This window comes from Ambystoma mexicanum, chromosome 7q (genome assembly GCF_040938575.1).
Source record: "Ambystoma mexicanum isolate Mex_15411 chromosome 7q, UKY_AmexF1_1, whole genome shotgun sequence".
In the NCBI taxonomy this organism is placed as follows: Eukaryota; Metazoa; Chordata; class Amphibia; order Caudata; family Ambystomatidae; genus Ambystoma; species Ambystoma mexicanum.
The window spans coordinates 744,761,258-744,779,001 of NC_090941.1; the positions used below are offsets into that span (position 1 = coordinate 744,761,258).

The 17,744-nt window shown below is 41.9% G+C and overlaps 1 protein-coding gene across 1 annotated transcript in view; it reads right to left on the reverse strand.

Annotated features, from left to right (window-relative positions):
• The window catches only part of DDX10 (DEAD-box helicase 10), a 1,554,249-nt gene that overhangs the window by 1,195,271 nt on the left and 341,234 nt on the right, over window positions 1-17,744 (reverse strand). Inside the window, exon 12 of the mRNA XM_069640199.1 lies at window positions 13,442-13,530. Coding sequence (XP_069496300.1) covers window positions 13,442-13,530 — 89 coding nt within the window. The remainder of the gene's footprint in view (window positions 1-13,441; window positions 13,531-17,744) is intronic.

A 17,744-nucleotide genomic window follows, 5' to 3' on the forward strand; every position in this document is an offset into this window, starting at 1 on the left:
TAAAAACTCCTCAACATAAAGAACTATATTACATGTCCCTACTACAACTTTTTAAACCATGGAGAAAAGAAGAAGAGATACTAGAAAAGTATGACTCCTATGAAGACGCTTTCAAAGCAAATGAAAGCACTATCACTGATGTAAACGTTACACAGTACAAAACAATGTTGCACAATGAACAGCAACACGAAGAAGAACTTCAGGCCCAACTAGATAAGGACACTCCCGAAAGTAGTCAACATTCTGTAACAGGAAGCCAAGAACCACTGGGACAGCCACCAATAGCAAATGAGGCAGAATTAGGTATGACAGAAGTAGAGAACACCATGTGTCACTATGAAGAAGATACAGAAGACTTAACTATACTACAATCAAAATTGAACAAAGAGCAGTGTACCATTTTTCAAGAAGTAACACAAATTGCACATGGTGTACAACATGAAAATAAAGAATGTACCTGCCAAAATTACAAACCTATACTACTATACGTCAGTGGTGAAGCTGGTTCAGGCAAAACATTCCTAATCAAAATCATCAGCAAGTTCCTTCAACAATTGACAAACAACAAACTGTCAGCTGTTGTAACTGCACCCACAGGTTTATCTGCCTACAACATAGGCGGTGTCACTTTACACCGATTACTCCTCCTTCCAGTAGAACACCAAAACAAATTAGAATATTACAAACTTTCTACAGAAGCTGCAATGGAACTATGCAGAGTGTTAAAACAAATGAAAATGCTACTAATAGATGAAGTGAGCATGGTCTCCAACCTAATGTTGGCTTTGATTCACCTCAGATTGCAAGAAGTACTTAAAACAAACTACGAAGAGCTCTTTGGAGGAAAACGCATTGTTTTTGCAGATCTTCTTCAATTGACACCAATGAAAGGTGAACCTATTTTTAAAACCTTAGGACACAAACTCTGCCGTAAAACTGTTGGCAGCATAGGAAATGTCAACCTTTGGCAACATTTCCAATACAAAGAATTAACAGAAAACATGCGCCAATCTGCAGACCTCACTTACGCCAACATTTTAAAAAGTATTAGAGTTGGTGTACTATCTCAAGAAGCACAAGCAATATTAAAAACCCGGCACATCCATGCACTTTATGGCCATAACTCATGTGCTACTGATGTCATGAAACAATCAGCACACAAAAATGTCAATTGTATGTCCTTAATGCCAACTCTTGCAAGCTGTTGCAAATTCAATGAAACAATGGTGAAAAAAGAAATGCAACCAATAATTGAAATTTTCTCCACAGACATACTGGACGCACATGGTATGACACTACCCATGTGTCAACAAGCCACAACAAAACTAACCACCTTAGAAAATTCTGTCTAGGGCGCTCAACAGCTCGATTCCTTCTTTTCAAAGACATGTATGTACACAGAGAACAGTTTTCTCTAACTCTAGCATACGCAGTCACCATTCACAAATCACAAGGTCTTACCCTAGGTAAAGCATTGATAGATATTGGGAACAGTCTTTAAAGAAGGCATGAGCTACGTAGCACTATCACGCTTACGTATACTTGACGGTCTATTTCTAATCAACTTTGATGCAAGTAAAGTAAATGTTGATATTCCTTGCATTTTAGAATACAATAGACTACGTTCACTATACACCCCCCATCTAAAAACATATCCTGTTCCACAAAAAGGAAAACGTTGTAAAAGAAAACTAATTCAAACAGAAATGCAACAGGATCTCACTGCAAATCCTCCAAAGAGAGTAAAAGAAGCTAATACTTCATCAATTACCACAACCAAAGAAGAATCTATTACTCAAAGTAACTCAAAGAAGCAACACACACTCCGGAAAAATGACTTGGACACAGAGCTATCTGGTCCATTCAAATATAACGCAAATGTAGCAATCAATATTCTATTTCAATTGCCACCAATTGTTGACATTTACTTACACAGTACAGACCAATTGTGTTTGCAAATGTTAGTCCTTCATAGTAACGCAACCAACAATCCTGACAACACATACAGTGTTCATGGAATAAGACAAGAATTGGACTACTGTGCTGGAATGGTGAAATTCACTATAAACTCACAAGAAGATGCACAAGAATTTCTAATGTACTTACTACACGTACTGGAAAACAAAAACATACCTATAAATGAAATCGTCCAGATTTCATACATGTGTAAACATACAAGCACACTCTGCAACAATGTGGCAGAGGAACAAATACCTAATGAGCACTTTGTGGAAGTATCCCTACCTAATTGTGAATCCGTTCCATTTCAGCAACTTCTACAAAATGCAAACCATGGTAGATTATGTACTACCTAAAATTCAGATAATCGCTCCACCTTACTAATACAAACACATAGTAAATACGTAATACTAATGCTTATACGTTACAATGCAGATGGTACCAAAAACAACTGCAAGCTGACTGGATTCACACATGGTCAAGTATCACTTGGTAAGAAAACCTTCACAACAATAGGTATAATCTACGATGCAGGAGCCACAACCAATGCAGGTCACTACACTGCATATATAAAAAAGAAATGTGAATGGTTTGAATGTAATGATAGTACCATTACTCTAAAGCCGAGATTACCAGCAAATCCTACAAACGCTTATTTAACCTTCTTAAAACCAAAATTTAATAACTAATGTGTACTTAAACATTAATAAAACTTCAATTAGAAAACTATAAACAGTTAGAATACGCCAACAGGGATCTAGCTGCTCCAAGATTTTTCAACAACCAAACAAATAAATCAATACCACTAATAACTAATCTGTGCATAAACATTAATACAACTTCAATTAAAAAACTATAAACAATTAGAATACGCCAACAGGTATCCAACTTCCCCAAGGTTCTATAACAACCAAACAGATAAATCAATACCACTAAATTATAACAAGAAATGAACAGTTAGAATACGTCAACAGGTATCTAACTGCCCCAAGATTTCGCAACAACCAAATAGATAAATCAATACCACTGAAAAATAACAAGAAATAAACCGTTAAAATACGCCAACATGTATCTAACTGCCCCAATACTTTGCAAAAACAGAACAAATAAAGCAATACAACCAATAACTAATCTGTGCATAAACATTAATAAAACTTTAATTACAAAACTATAAACAGTTAGAATACGTCAAACGGTATCTAACTGCCCCAAAATTCTGCAACAACCAAACAAATAAATACCACTAAATTATAAAAAGGAATAAACAGTTAGAATATGCCAACATGTATCCAACTGCCACAAGAATCTGCAACAACCCAACAGATAGATTAGCAATTTGAGAATATAAATAAAAAACTATAACCAGTTAGAATTCGACAACAGGTATCTAACAATCTGCAACAAGCCAACAGATAGAACATTAGCCAGAAACAAGTGAACACTGAAAACAAACAAATATACTGTAGCATAAAAAAAGGTTTTTTTTAATCCAACATGGATTTTTTTTCCCACAGACCTAATGATTTAAAAAACAAACACAAAAACTGAGCAAATTGCACAGTACACTGGTTTGTAAACTACTAAATAGGAGGGTCGAAAAAAAGTTGAAATGTCTATTTTGCAATGTAATAAGTCTTCATAAAATGCCTACACAAACATGATCTTTTCTTTTATCACAGAAATTGAAAAAATATCTGCTCCAGTTACCCAACTCATGAAAAAAATATATCCAATCACAGAAAATCAAACAGTAAGTATATTCTAATAGAACGCATAAATGCTGCTGCATAACAGAACCATTGAAGCAAACATCTAACCATACACCACAATACAAAATATTTACTTCCATGGATATGTTATACTGCAGTGCTTGTTACCAAACTCTACAATCTTAATGACATGATGTAGCCAAAACTTCACATAGCAACTATACAAATCAAACAGCACACACACTGTAGATTTGCAAATATTTGATTTTCGATTCTATGGGTGTAATCTATGGGTGTGATATGCTGCAGTGGTTGTGGCCAGGGCCTAGAGTCTTGGGTGCATGGCCTACGGCTTTCGGCCATGCACCCAAGACTCTAGGCCCTGGCCACAACCACCGCAGCATATCACACCCATAAATCACACCCATAGAATCAAACATTTTAACTATGCCATATGGGCATTATGATGTCCGCGGACACTGCGCATGTCCTTAGAACAGTTTCAACTTGCCTGCGGACAGCACGGACAGGAATAGTGTCCTTAGGACACCCCTCATTTTGACTAATTGCGGACATCCCGGACAGCGCGGGCATGGCGAACACATCAGGGGCACCTGCCACCTAAACAAATACAGTATTTGACCCATCTCTTACTCCCCAAACCTCCCCAAGCACTCTTGCACACCAAAACACTCCCCATAATTGCATTTTGCCTCTGTTCCCTGCCGCGTAGTCGGCGGATCCAAGATGGCGGGCGCCTCGTAACAATCTGACGCACTTCACGCTCTTCACCATCCAATCAGCAAACACCTCACATGTCCGCGGACATGACGCGAGCCGATCAGCCAATCTGTTTCCTGTCTGCGTAGCGAACAGGGAAGTGTGTCCGCAGAGCGGACAAAGATATCACACATTTTTTTAGACCTACTTTTTGATAGTTTTTAACAAAACTACTGGGCGGATTTTCCACAAATTTACAAAAGCACGCTTTCGGAACCAAGCCGCTACTCCTGCCGCAAATTTGGTGAAATTCCGTCCAGCGGTTTGGGCTATAGGCGTGCGCAAAGTTTTTTCCCCATTCAGTCTATGGGAAAAAAAAAATAATAATTGGGGGCCCCCCTATAACTTTGCCCCCGGACCAAACCTCACCAAACATTGCAAATAAATTCAGAGTGGGCCATATACTTTTTTTTGCAATGTTTGGTGAGGATTCGTCCAGGGAGAGCGAAATTATAAACCACCCAAAAAGTGCTCTTCCTATGGGATTAGCAACTGAACCATAACTACACAGCCACTAACGTGGATATATATATATATATGCAATATATATATATATGAAGCCGAATAGTTGCTTTATTTAATAAATCATGTTCCAAACTTCAAAAAACACACTTATTAAAAAAACAAAGCACCATTTTAAATGCATTATATACTTTTATTTCCCTTCATTGTAATTAAAGTAGCATCTTTATTTAAAGTATAAAAACCAGAAATAAAATTAAACCAAAATGAAGGGACCAAATGTACAGAAGATTGTTGCATATTCAGTGCCAGTTAAAGTAGGAGGCTTCACAAACGCAAAAGGACTGCCTTTGTGAATCAGATGCATTGCATTACATTGCATTCTCTATCCAGTTGCAAGGTCGATGCGGTCGAGTTTAGAAACTTCTAAGCAGCTCACATAGAAATGTATAAAATGGTTCATGCCGGCTCATGCAGGATACAAGTCGAGAGGAAATGTGAAATACGTGAACTCCATCTCACAACTATTCAACCCGCCCAAACAAATGCTGCTCATTTTTCACTTATCCTAGCCACTCTTTCTCGCCAATACACAAACATATGAAAGTAATAATTCCTGATAAAATATCAGATAATGTTAAACTCAGGACTCAAGTCCTTAAAAAAAGAAAAGGGGGGGACTATGACGTACGCAATGGGAAGTAACATGACAGGAACTGAAAGTATCTGTGCACATTTCTTTCAGTTTGTTTTTTCCAACTGAGAAAAGTGCACATTGAATATAAACATTTGCCAAAAGAAAAGATGTTCCTGTATTGTTGCAGGCTAAGTATAAAAGATGAGCACAATTTTTGTCTAAGAATCTGTAACAAAGCATACCCTAAAGAGCAGATTACAATATAAAATATTTTTCAGCTGTGTGATAGCAATTTGTCTGGTCTAATTCTATTCAGTTTTACAAACTGAAGTCTATATTTGCCTTTCTGAGTTCATGTTGCATTGTATTCAAATGAGAATGTCAAAGTATTCGGCAAGAGCCGAATAGCAAGAAACTATTCGGCCAGAGCCGAATAGCTTTTTTTCAGCCAGAAATCCGCCGAATACTTACTAGAAGCCGAAGTTCGGTACACCCCTACTACTGACGAAGCATTCTTACATTTATCCAAGCATGCTACAGTGCTCACCTAAGGCATCATTGATAATGTGTTTGTCTTTGCAATAAACACCGGATCTCCAGTGGCAGAACAGTAAAATATGGAGGGCCGTCGTAAAACCATGCTGTAACGTTTCAATATCAAAAGTGGGAGCAGGGGTTTTCAAGTCCTAGGAACTAAATGCAGAGGGTGTGCTACAACCCAGCATAAAACACTACAACTACTAAAAATATGTACATTTTTTTACATGACTGTCAACAACAAAGAAGAATGGTTTGAGGTCAAGTTGCCTATAGTGGTAAGGGCACAACAAAGAGCAAATGCGCATTGAAAAAAATGCTTTCGGGTTAAGAAACAAGCAACTACATAAGCAGTGAAATAAAGGTCTGAGGTACAGGGAGAGAAGGGCCCATGACAGTCATAGCTCTCCTCTGGACACGCACACCCAACTACCAATGCTAGACCAGTGTCATGTTGTGGGTCTACTTACCATGGCATTGCTTTCCATGTGTCAAGCATGGCAAAAAGGGCCTCCACCTTTTCGTTAGACTTTACTGGGCACGATGTTATTACCTCAAACCTTGACGAGTTTGTGCCATGACCCATCGTTCTCCTACCCTACTTTTGGGTGCTCGCCACACCCTCCGACTCTTGGAGGTGGCGAGTCCTAGCAGAATCCATTTTGGCATCAGTTTAGTGGGTTTGCACACTGACACCCCCATTGTTTATCTGGGCCGAGGCTCGGGACATTTTATAGACGAAATGCATGTAGGACCCTTCTTTGCTCACCTTTATTTCATAAATGTTATTTTAAAAAAAGATATATATACATGTATATGTATTGGTTGTATGAAAGGTATAAATGTGTTTTTCATTTGTGTTATATGTTGTATAAGGTTTTATGCAAACTAATAATACAACAATAAAAAAAAAATATATACATGTATATACCTACAGATAGAAACCTTAAACTAGGTTAGTATATAGTTCTATAGTTCAGTTTCCTTCTTTTGTGCTAACCAAGTGTAACATTAAAAAGTGTTAAACCAAAAAACAACAGGGTAATGCCTTCATTAGGCTAACACATTCATTTATCTGTAAAATATTAGTAATCTTCAGATTACTTAATTAGGCATAGGAATAATGTCACAAATGTTGCATCAGTGGACACCACAGGCTTAAATGCATGTGAACCAGGCACAGCGAAACAATATTTAAGGGTAGGGAGCCCAAATCTGTTTAATATAACCTTTTAAGACAATTAAAATGCTTTTTAAAAATATGATTACATAAGGAAAAATGTAATGATGCTGCAGAGCAGTAGGCACTGAGAAGCACATTTGGAGAAATCCAGATTGATCCCCGACTTGGCTGTGTCAGAGGTGAATGAAAGGACCAAAAGTCCAAAACGATTTGGTGAGCCCATACAGACACCATTGACAAAATCTCGTTCATCGAATAGAATACTGCACTCTAATAGAGGTTTTTTTTTGGCAGCCTTCCCAATGCCAAATTTGTCCTAGACAAGCCAAGTTCACCATTCCGCCGGTACTCTGGGACAAAACCACTAAGGGCATGGATGGAGGGAATGGGTGAAGAATGAGGCCCTCCTTCTGAGACAAGAAACCCCTCTGGGTGGGTAAGGGGACTGGAGCTTTGCGGTGAGCTTCACCAGATCAGAGTACCAGAACCAATTGGGCCACAGATGAGCTGTTAGAATTCTGTAGAAGTTCTAACCTTGTCTTAGTTTGTGGATCACCTTAGCAACGAGAAGGTGCTAAATCTAGTCTACAACGCTGAGAGAACATTGTGCCCCCTTCCCCTTTTGCAGATGGAGTATATGCCTGTATGATGACTTGCCTCCCTCAAAAGGGTGGAATGAGGGCCTCTAATGAGAGAAAACATTCAATTCCAAAACATTTATATGCTTGGCAAATTCCATGGCATTCCATAGAGGCTGCACTTGAAGAGTGCCCCAGCCAATGGGGGATGAATCCGTTGCACTTAAGCAAGAAGGGCCCTGTTGCCAAAAGGGGGTGGATGGCAGTCTGCCAGCTTGCCAGGGACCTCCACCACCTGATGTCATCCTTGACACCTTTAGGCATAGTGATCTCCTCAGACTGCAAATCTCGTAAGAACCAGTTAGAAAGCAAAGCGCATTCTGTAAATAAAGCCTTGCTTTGTGGACCGCTAGAGGCCCAGCATCATCTAGAATGAAAGCATAATTGTCTCTGTGAAAGTCCTCGATTTCTCTTTAAGTGGTAAAAACCTCTGCCTTCGTTGGTGTCCCACGGTAATCCTTTGTAGAGAAGTGGTTAAGTCAGGGTTCTAGCTGATCTTTTGGTGTTTTTGGACAGGGCGAATGAGAATACTAGATCCTGTGCCTGTTTAAAGGAATGAAGTTAATGGGGGTGAGGGGGTCAAAGAAGCCATATTACTGATGGCACACTTTACAGAGCACAACAATCCTGCGCGATGAGATGCCAAGATTAGTAAAACATGTAAATCCTGCCCCAACTAGAAAAGGGTGCTCTTTGGGCACAAACATATCATTTATGTTGCTTCCCCCTAAGGAGGGAATGACCCTGTGAGTCCCTGTGGTTTTTGTTTGTTATGAGGGGGAAAACAAAGGCATTTCTTCTGTCTCTTTAATCTTGTGATCGCGATTGAAATCCTCAGGACGCTTGGCCAGAACTTCCCCTGTGGCCCTTCTGAAACGATGGTGTGGCACACTGCTTGTTCAATTGTTTGACTGAGATAAAAGACAATGGCTTTGCAGTGTATCTGTTCATCTTACATTTAGTCAACTCATCATCAGCAGCTTTCTAAAAGAGTTGCGTCCCATGAAAAGTCCTAACCTTTTCTTAGGCTTTAATTAGCGCCTAGCTCATAACGCATGCTGCAGTATAGACGCAGACTCCAGAAGGACCATGGATACTCTTTTGGCATTTCCAGCTAAGAAGGATTCAATCTGTTGCAATTGTGCAATGTGTTACAATAAGCAACTTACAGGCTCCCAAAACTGCATGTACACCAGCTGCATTTTTGCCGTACACCTTGTTCCCGATGGTGTCCAGATCTCTTTGCTCTTTATCTGGCGGAGGAGTGGATGAAGAGAAGGTTTACGATGTTGAAGCCCTCCCGAGACATGCAGCTGTGAAACAGAAGATTGAGGTGGAGAGTGTAATCCTAGACAGAACATTTCATCCGGCAAAGTCTGGTATCGAGCATCCATGTTCCTTTGGGCGGAAAGGATAGGATGCAAAGCCGCCGCGATTTTTGGTGCTGCACTTATGTCAGGTTGTTAGGGAATCCATTATGTGTGCTTGCTGGAAAAATACCAGTCTGGAAATGGACAGGCTCAAGAGCCTAACTATATGAAGTCTGTACATCGATGATGCAGTCATGGAAGGCTTTAACAATCAAAGGTAAATCTTCTGCTTGCGACATTCGCTCATTGGGATCTAAGAAATCCTTAGTGGGGTAGGCGGCAGCACATGTACACAGTGAAGCATGTCCTTGGAGTGGAATAGGGATGGAGGAGGTAGCAAAGGTGCTAGTGGAGGTGCCTGGGATGGTGGGGTAGCCTGTGGAGTGACCGAAAGAAAGAGTAAGGGCTTGTAGAAAGAGGAATGACTGACAATGATTTATTTGAAGAAGGTCTGCATGAAATGCTTGAAATTTATTAGAAGGTGAATCCTCATCTTAAGGGGACCTCAGAGTGGAGAGGCACGAATAAGACTGAGCTGATGAGCACCTTGCAAAGAGTATGTTGGGTCAAGCCGATATTGGACAGAATAGGTGAGTGGAAGGAAATCCAATAACCTTAGCTGACAGTGCAGACCAGTTCCATCAAGCCTAGAAATTGTGACTCCTAGAACTCCAAAAACACCCTTCTTCACAGCTAGGATAATCCAAGCTCAATACATAAGAGGGTGAAGGTCGTTCCTCCTGAGGGCAAGGGAATGTTAGGGAGAATTCTCAAAAATGTGCTAATTCCCTTCACCTTAAAGACAGCCAGCAGCTTTGCTGGAAGTTGAGAACTTGATTTTTTACCTGGAGAGAGTGTGACCCTTTTTCCCCACTCTCTCATGTGTTTTGAAATGTGTTTTACTCTTGTGCTTTCTTTGGTTATGGAGTTTTAGACAACTCCATAGGCTTCATCTTTTCATGTGTGTCACACAGCACCCTCAGTGCAGTGGCACAGGGAAACCCGTTCAGGCTTTCCCAAGGTTTAAATACCTTCTCTGGGATAAACTACCATTTCCCAGAGTAAGTAAAGTGAAATTGACTTTACAAGTCTTCTTAAATTCTTAGACCCAGCACACCCTATTTTACAATAAAGTGCTGGAGGGGTTACTTAGTATCTCCTGTGTCTAGATATTCATGTAGCAGTCCAATGCTACCCTTTCCTATCGAAATGGCTGGTGGCAGTGGTTGCACAATGAACTACCATGATTTTTCCCGACCACGAACACCGGTAGCTAAAAATTGCGGGAGCTATGTTTTTCAAGACGGCGTCTGAGCCCCCCTTGTTTAAACAGGTTCCGTCTTCTTTTTTCACCATTTCTTTTTGGAAAGGTCCTTCTAGAGTTTGTCTCTGCACGCCAAACCAGGTTTGGTCCCTTTGTTCGATCACCTTTGGCGGGCTTCAGGACTGGAGGCCGCCTCTGGAGCCCGAGTGTCTGGGGTGGGCAGGAAGTGAGAGAGGTGCCCGAAACTCTGTGCTTAGTTTCCTAGGAGACTCAAATGCACTCTGGCATGATTGGCTGGCAGACTGTCCAGCAAGGACAGCCACTCTGCTGGGTGAGTGGTAGCTAGGCTGGAATGAACAGGAGGAAACTGGATAAAAGGCGAGTCTCTTGGCTTGGAAGGCAGAGTCGACCACTGGAACGGAAGAACCGAAGCAGAGCTTGAAGAGGACGGCTGCTGCAACTCCTTGACCATTGGGTTGCCCGGTGAAGCCCTGCTGCAGGTCCAAATCGCTAAGTTCATCTCAACAGAGAAGCCCTACAAGGACGACTTCTCCCTTTGAGTTGGGACCAATCAACTCGACCCGTAAAACACCTGGATACCATTCTCGGAGCTGGATGTATTTTCCTCAGAGTGCTGAAGGTTTGGCAAGTATCAGCTTTTTCGACCAGTCCCTGTGCAGTGCAGGAGTCCCCCAACATTCTCCCTCTTGTCCCCACGACTGAGGCTCAGGAACAGCAAGATCTGCAGGAACTTCCAGGAACAGAAGTCTTCAGCTGCATCTTTTTCATTTGAAAGGTTCTGTGAAACGAGAGAGTACTTAACTCTCGCGGTGAAAGTGCTTGAAACTTTCACAACTAGCAGGCCTAATCAGTTTGCGACCCAACGTATAATTCTTCTGCTTACAAACTACTTCTAAGAACTTCTACAGACACTTTACTGTTTACTTGCCAGAACCGTTTTTACCTATCCAAGACTTTAGCCCAATGACTTTAGCCTAGCCTATTGAATTGACTCTTCTGGTGAACTCAAAGTATCTGCACTGTCTAAGGAATTGCAATTCTTTTATGTTCTGAACCTATTCCTTTTTGTTCCTCCTTCAAAGTATTCTCACTGCCATTTTGCTCCTCCTTCAAAGTAGTTTGAATGCCTCAGAATCTTAACGAGTATAGTATTAAAGTGTATTGATGTATTATGTATGATGTATGCTATTTAACTGCCTCCTTCTAGTGAATTATTTATAACTGACTGTTGAACACATTAATAAGTGTGTAATCAAGAAACCTTGAGTGTAAGAGTTTATTTGAATACCTGTGATTGTAGACCTCTGTGTAACATCCTTACAGCTCACACTCCCTCTTGGAATAAGCCTGGCTGCTCAGATCCGCTACCAAAAACTGTGGTACAGACTTATACCAAAGGTTGCTTTTGCTTACACCTGTAGTCATAGTTGTGTGTATTGGTCCCAAAGGGTACTGAATACAATCTCTGGCTAACAGGGAAGGCCACCACATAGTGACACAGATGCCAAAGCCGATGCCAGAGAACAAGGCTTCTTCAAGCACTTGTCAGAAAAATAAATTCTCATTAATCTATCAGGGATGGGGCCCGGCGTAGAGTGAAAGCTGAGTGTGGGCACTGCCCTTTGGTCACAGGAGTTGGTCAAAAGTTGTAGATCAGACTTGATCGGAGGAAGAGAGAGCCTGAGTGACTCAAGACATGGTGAGAGGAACTACCCCATGAGCGCGCACCCTTCCCCTGTCAAAAGAGAGGCTTTGGAGGGTTTGAGGACACTGCCCTTAGACTGAATAGAGGAAAGCAGTTTGTATATATGACCTACCAGCCGATTCAGGCAGAACTTGAGTAGGAACACTCTTTAGGAATGCCAGGCATTTCAGCCGGAAGGCCAGTGGGTGCCTGCCATGGTGAGCCCTCTGAAGAACGCCCAATGTTATGCCACGGCCGACCCTCAGCATAAGCACCAGTATATGGATGTTTCAATGAATACTTCCCAGTCCAGTAACTTACTGGGAATTAGTCATCTCACCAGGGCACCACGGGATATATACAGCCTGTTCACTTACCTTTTTGTTTTCCACAAACATCTGGCAAACACCCTGTCACAACTAACGCAGTGTCAAACCAATGCATGGGCCAAGACGTTAGGGAGTTGTAAAATTATTTGTATAAAGAGGTACATTTGCAAAACTTTCAATAAACACAGCTGATTGCCTACATTTCTGTACAGGGAGAAGGACTGGCAGTTGGGGTGAGGAGCATGGCTATGCACGTGTGACAACAACGGCTAGGTTTTTACAAGTAAAGACAGGGATACAAATCTGAGGTTGCAAGCTACTAGCCAGACAATATCTCGCCACATCAATTCCACAGAAGGACATAGTAGACAATACCTTACTTTCCAAGAGTCAATTACCACTAGCTAGTGGCGAGTGCTAATTTTGCACTCTTTGTAAAGATACAACTTTGCATCATGCTCTGACTCTACACCTTACCAAGGGACGACATGCCACAAGTACAGAGGAAGGTGGGACAGAATGGAATAATACTCTCTCTACTCTGTAGTCCGTCTATCGCTCAAGTAAAGACCACAGCAGTCAATACACATCATTACGTTTGTCTGACTTATTTTCACATGCAGTTGAAACCAACCCTAGCAGCACTGTCTAATGCCTTGTAAATCACAGATTATTGATAAGGTCACAAATTATCACGTAACAAAGAAACAGGGTGGGGCAGCATTTTAAGGAGTTTTATCACAAAACAAATAATAAAAAGAATGCTCAGACCACTACTGACATCTGAAAGCTATAAATAAAAAAAAAATGAAAAACCTATCTTTAGCTCTCTTTCTGGTATGCACATGTTATTTTGGAATTCACTTACCGGGCATACTGTGCTAGAGGCAACTTGAAGACGTCAAAAACGTCTTTGTTCTTCATTAGGTAAACAGAGCGCAAATAGGATACAAAGCACTAGGGTAAGAAAAAACACAAGAGCATCGTTAGATTGTTATCACAAAAGCAAGCAACTGTTTTTATCGCACCCTTATCATTAAATCTATTAAACTCATTAAGTGTTGATAAAGATGTTGTCACTACCAAAAAGGTGTGGGTGTCTAAGTGTGGGTCTACCTTTAGCTACTAATGAACACGCATACCAATAGAACACCAGTCAGCTGTGCTTCTCATTTTGATGACAGAAAAGTAGCCCTACGTGTGTGAAACATGATGGCATGGAAATCACGATGCCTATTCTCTCCGCCCGTACACTATTCACGCCAACACTATATGTCCTTTATATGGCAATACAGCAAGAGTACGGTGGCTCACAACGGATCGCCGTCGCCTATTCCATAAACTCTACAAGGGCATTATCCTAATGGGCTTTAGCACCCATTAGAGATGTTACCCACTTTGGGTAGCCAACACTCACGTCAACTCTTTGGAGGAAATTTGATCCATAGTAAATTCAATCATGGTTCCATACAAGAGCAAGAAAGGCTATTAAGTATCAAATTGTGGAATACAAGGGGGAGTCATCACCTATCCAATCCTGCTGTGGCTAAGCTTTTAAAAACAGCAACCTTCCTGTGTCTGCAGGAGACTTGGCTAATTGAGGACTTGGTCTTGGATGGCTTCCAGACTTTTAGCAAATTTGCCAGGTCTAGCAGGTTTGAGAGGGCTTGGGGGGAGGGGACTTTTGATTGCGGTGGGTTCCACTTTGGGAATGGTAGCATCTGCCGTTGATGGCCTCCCTTTGGGTGTTATGGCGGTATCCCTTACAGCGAAAGGATTTAACTATTTATACTATTTCTGAGTGTATTATTAATTGGTCAAATTCTAATTTGGAGGGGAATGTGATTGTGGCTGGGAATTTGAACTCCTTGTGTGATTTTCAGGATCTTGGGATGGAGTTAACTGAAATGGCAACTGATATGTTCCCACAGAATTTTAAATGTCAAATGTGTAGGAGTTGATGTATGGCATTAGAGGCTTTGGGGCTCCTTCCATTGAGTGGGGTGGATTTTGGTGCTGGGGTTATCCTGCCCACTTGGTTTTGAAGGACCAGCTCCTTAACACTGGATTACATATTTACAGACAAACACCTGCTAAATGGTTTTTAAAAACATTTAAATTGTTTTATAAACTTTTAACTTACACAACTTAAAACCATAGTTTATGACATCACATAATTTACATCTACAAATCATGTTCAAACACTCCACCCTACCTCCCCCATTCCCCCGTCTGACACAACCGTTATTACAACTCTATAAGTGAAATCTATTATGAGCTACACATTTGTTTAAGGGACATTTCCATTCACTGCCACTGGACTTTCAGCTAATGGATCCTCCTGCAATTTCTTTTGTGTGTTCTCGAACAGCTTGTGCAGCATAGTTCTCCATGTCTCAATATTTATGCTCCCCTCATCTTAGCTCGTGCGCACTGCGTCCTGCCACACAAAGGTCTATGATAAAGTCCATTTCAGCAGATCCCACCACCACTGTCGGGCATCTGGGCCACTTTGAGCTTTCCACCCGATAGCTATTCTACATTTCGCCAGTACATACCCTAGGTATTTGAGTTTATTTACACGTTTCAATTTCTGCGATCTCAGTAAAATACCCAGTAAGCAAGCCATTGGTGAGTGGACATTCAACACAACATCTGCTTTCGACAACAGCCATGCCACATCACACCAGTATATTGCTACCTTGGGGCATGCCCAGAACATATGTACCATGTCTGTGTTAATCAGATTACATTTCGGCCAACATCGCTCTCTAGTCTTATTGAATCTTGACATTCTCCCAAAGGTTAGGTATGCCCGATGAGTTCTTTTATTTTAAATTTTTTTTATTGGCATTTATAAGTAAACAGTGGTATAGTTTTCATAATTCAATATATGCAAACATGCAACACAGTTGCTAAATACATTCTGCCAAAAGAAACAAGCAAACAACTAAATAACATACCAACATTTCCACGCAGGTTAACTAGGTCAGATTGCAGGTGTACAAAAAGGCATGCCAATCCTACGGAGCTGGGCTATGCTGCTCCGTGTCCCACAGAGTTCGGGAATGTTGGCGCTGACGGTAGGGTCAGCACAGTAGCGATTATACGTGCAGCCTCACAGCTTGTGGCAGAGTGCTCATGGTGGCTTGTTATCTTAGGGTGAAACACGTCCAGGACCAACTGCTTGCATGACTCATAAGCTCCCCCAGAGGCCACATCTATGCTCTGTGCCAATCTAGACCACACTCTGGATTCCACCTCAGTCCAGGTCTCAAAGTCCCCAAGCCAGCCCGAATATTGTGGACCCCCACCTGACTTCCAGGACACGGCAATGCAACGCTTAGTAAGGATAGAAGCCAAATCCATAAACTTGATATGCTTGTTTTGACCATTTCTCGGGTAGGCACCCAGCAAACACTCCACCAAATTCCAGAAGTACCTAGTGACCTCAGCCCTCCTACATGTTTGTCCAACCCGGGACCAGAGACCCTGCACTTTAATGCAATACTAAAACATGTGTGCCAAATCAGCCCCTTCACCCCGACACCAAGGGCATGTAGACGGTTTACCTTTATTAAATTTGGCCACTTTACTAGGCATCATATAGGTACAGTACAGCACATTTAATTGGATCAGTTTGAAGCGGGAATGCCTAGACACATCCTTGGGGAAACCCGAGACTACGCTCCCACTCCTTCACCCCAAACTCCACTCGTAGGTCTAATTCCCAACTTGCTTTTAGAGGCACGATGAGTTATATACAGCTGTAACAGTTGCAGTTTCTCATTACGGGACACCAGGGCTTTAAGTGGGGTAAGAAATCCAGGGGGGGCCCTCATTTGGGGGCGTGGCTTGTGGGAGGGGCGAGGCCTAAAAAGTACACAAATCGTAGGGTATACACACAAATATATATAAATGTTATATATTTGTGTGCGTACCTTACTATGGTTTGTGTACTATGTAAGCCATCTTTTCTAAACATAGCAATATGTAACATATTTCTACGTTTATAAAAGATGGCTTGCACAGTACACACACCATAGTAAGGTACGCACACAAATATATAACATTTATATATATGTGTGTGTATACCCTACGGTTTGACTAGTTTTCAGGCCATCTTTTTTAAACATTTCGGGTTTATAAAAGATGGCTTTGAAAGTACACAATTCAAGCCGTCTTTTATAAAGCTTCGACTACGGACAAAATTGTCCGTCAGCAAAACTTTATAAAAGATGGCTTGAAATGTGTACTTTCCAAGCCATCTATTATAAACCTCGAAATATGTCGAGGAATTCCCAGGTTCGCCGAGGGTTAAAGACGCCTCGGCGACCTGGGGAAACAAAGGGACAGTAACTGCCTCTGGTGACCTCTCGCGCGAGGGGTCACCAGATGCAGTTACTATGACTGACAGAAGTGGCAACCAGGCACAGCGTCGCTGTGGTTGGCTGCCACTTTTGTCAGATCGCCTGACTTCATTGTGATACAAGCGCACCCTCTCCCAAACTCCCACGGCACAGGGTTCCTGGAGATCCTTCTCCCAACTTTGTTTAGTGCCCAAGGTCATATTGACCTGTTGGCTCATCAGATCATATAACCTTGACACTGCTTCTCCTCCTTCCGATGTGTCGTATATTGCTTAAATCCCCATCCTTTCTAGAAACTATTCATCCATCAATGGCCATCGTAGGGGAATCCCTTTCAGTAGTGAGGCCTCTGTTATATGTTGGCCCCTGTGCAAACCCGTCGCTTCAGCTAGCCGGTTTCCTTTCATACAATAGGTTTCCCACCGTGGCCACCCCGATAGGCTCCCAGTATCTCACCTGCAGCCTCTGTTGGCGATTCTCTGCTTTAACTGCTACTAGTGGGACCTGGGGAGGGGGGTGGGGGAGAGTGGCGCAACAATATCCATCAGTTTATATGCTCTATGCCACATGCTCTTGCCTAGTGTTAACAGTAGGGACGGTCACGCAAGCATGCGTTCCGTATCTAACCCACCTCTTTCAAAAGAAATGGGCTGCATCCGGGCTGCAGCGGGGGAGGGGCATCGCAAGTTGAGGGGTGGGGGGGGGATCACAAGTTGGCTCATTGCAAGCCACCCCGCTACAAATTGCAGCCGACTGGCCACATAGTACATCTCAAAGATCGTATGCCCCCCCCTGTTCACA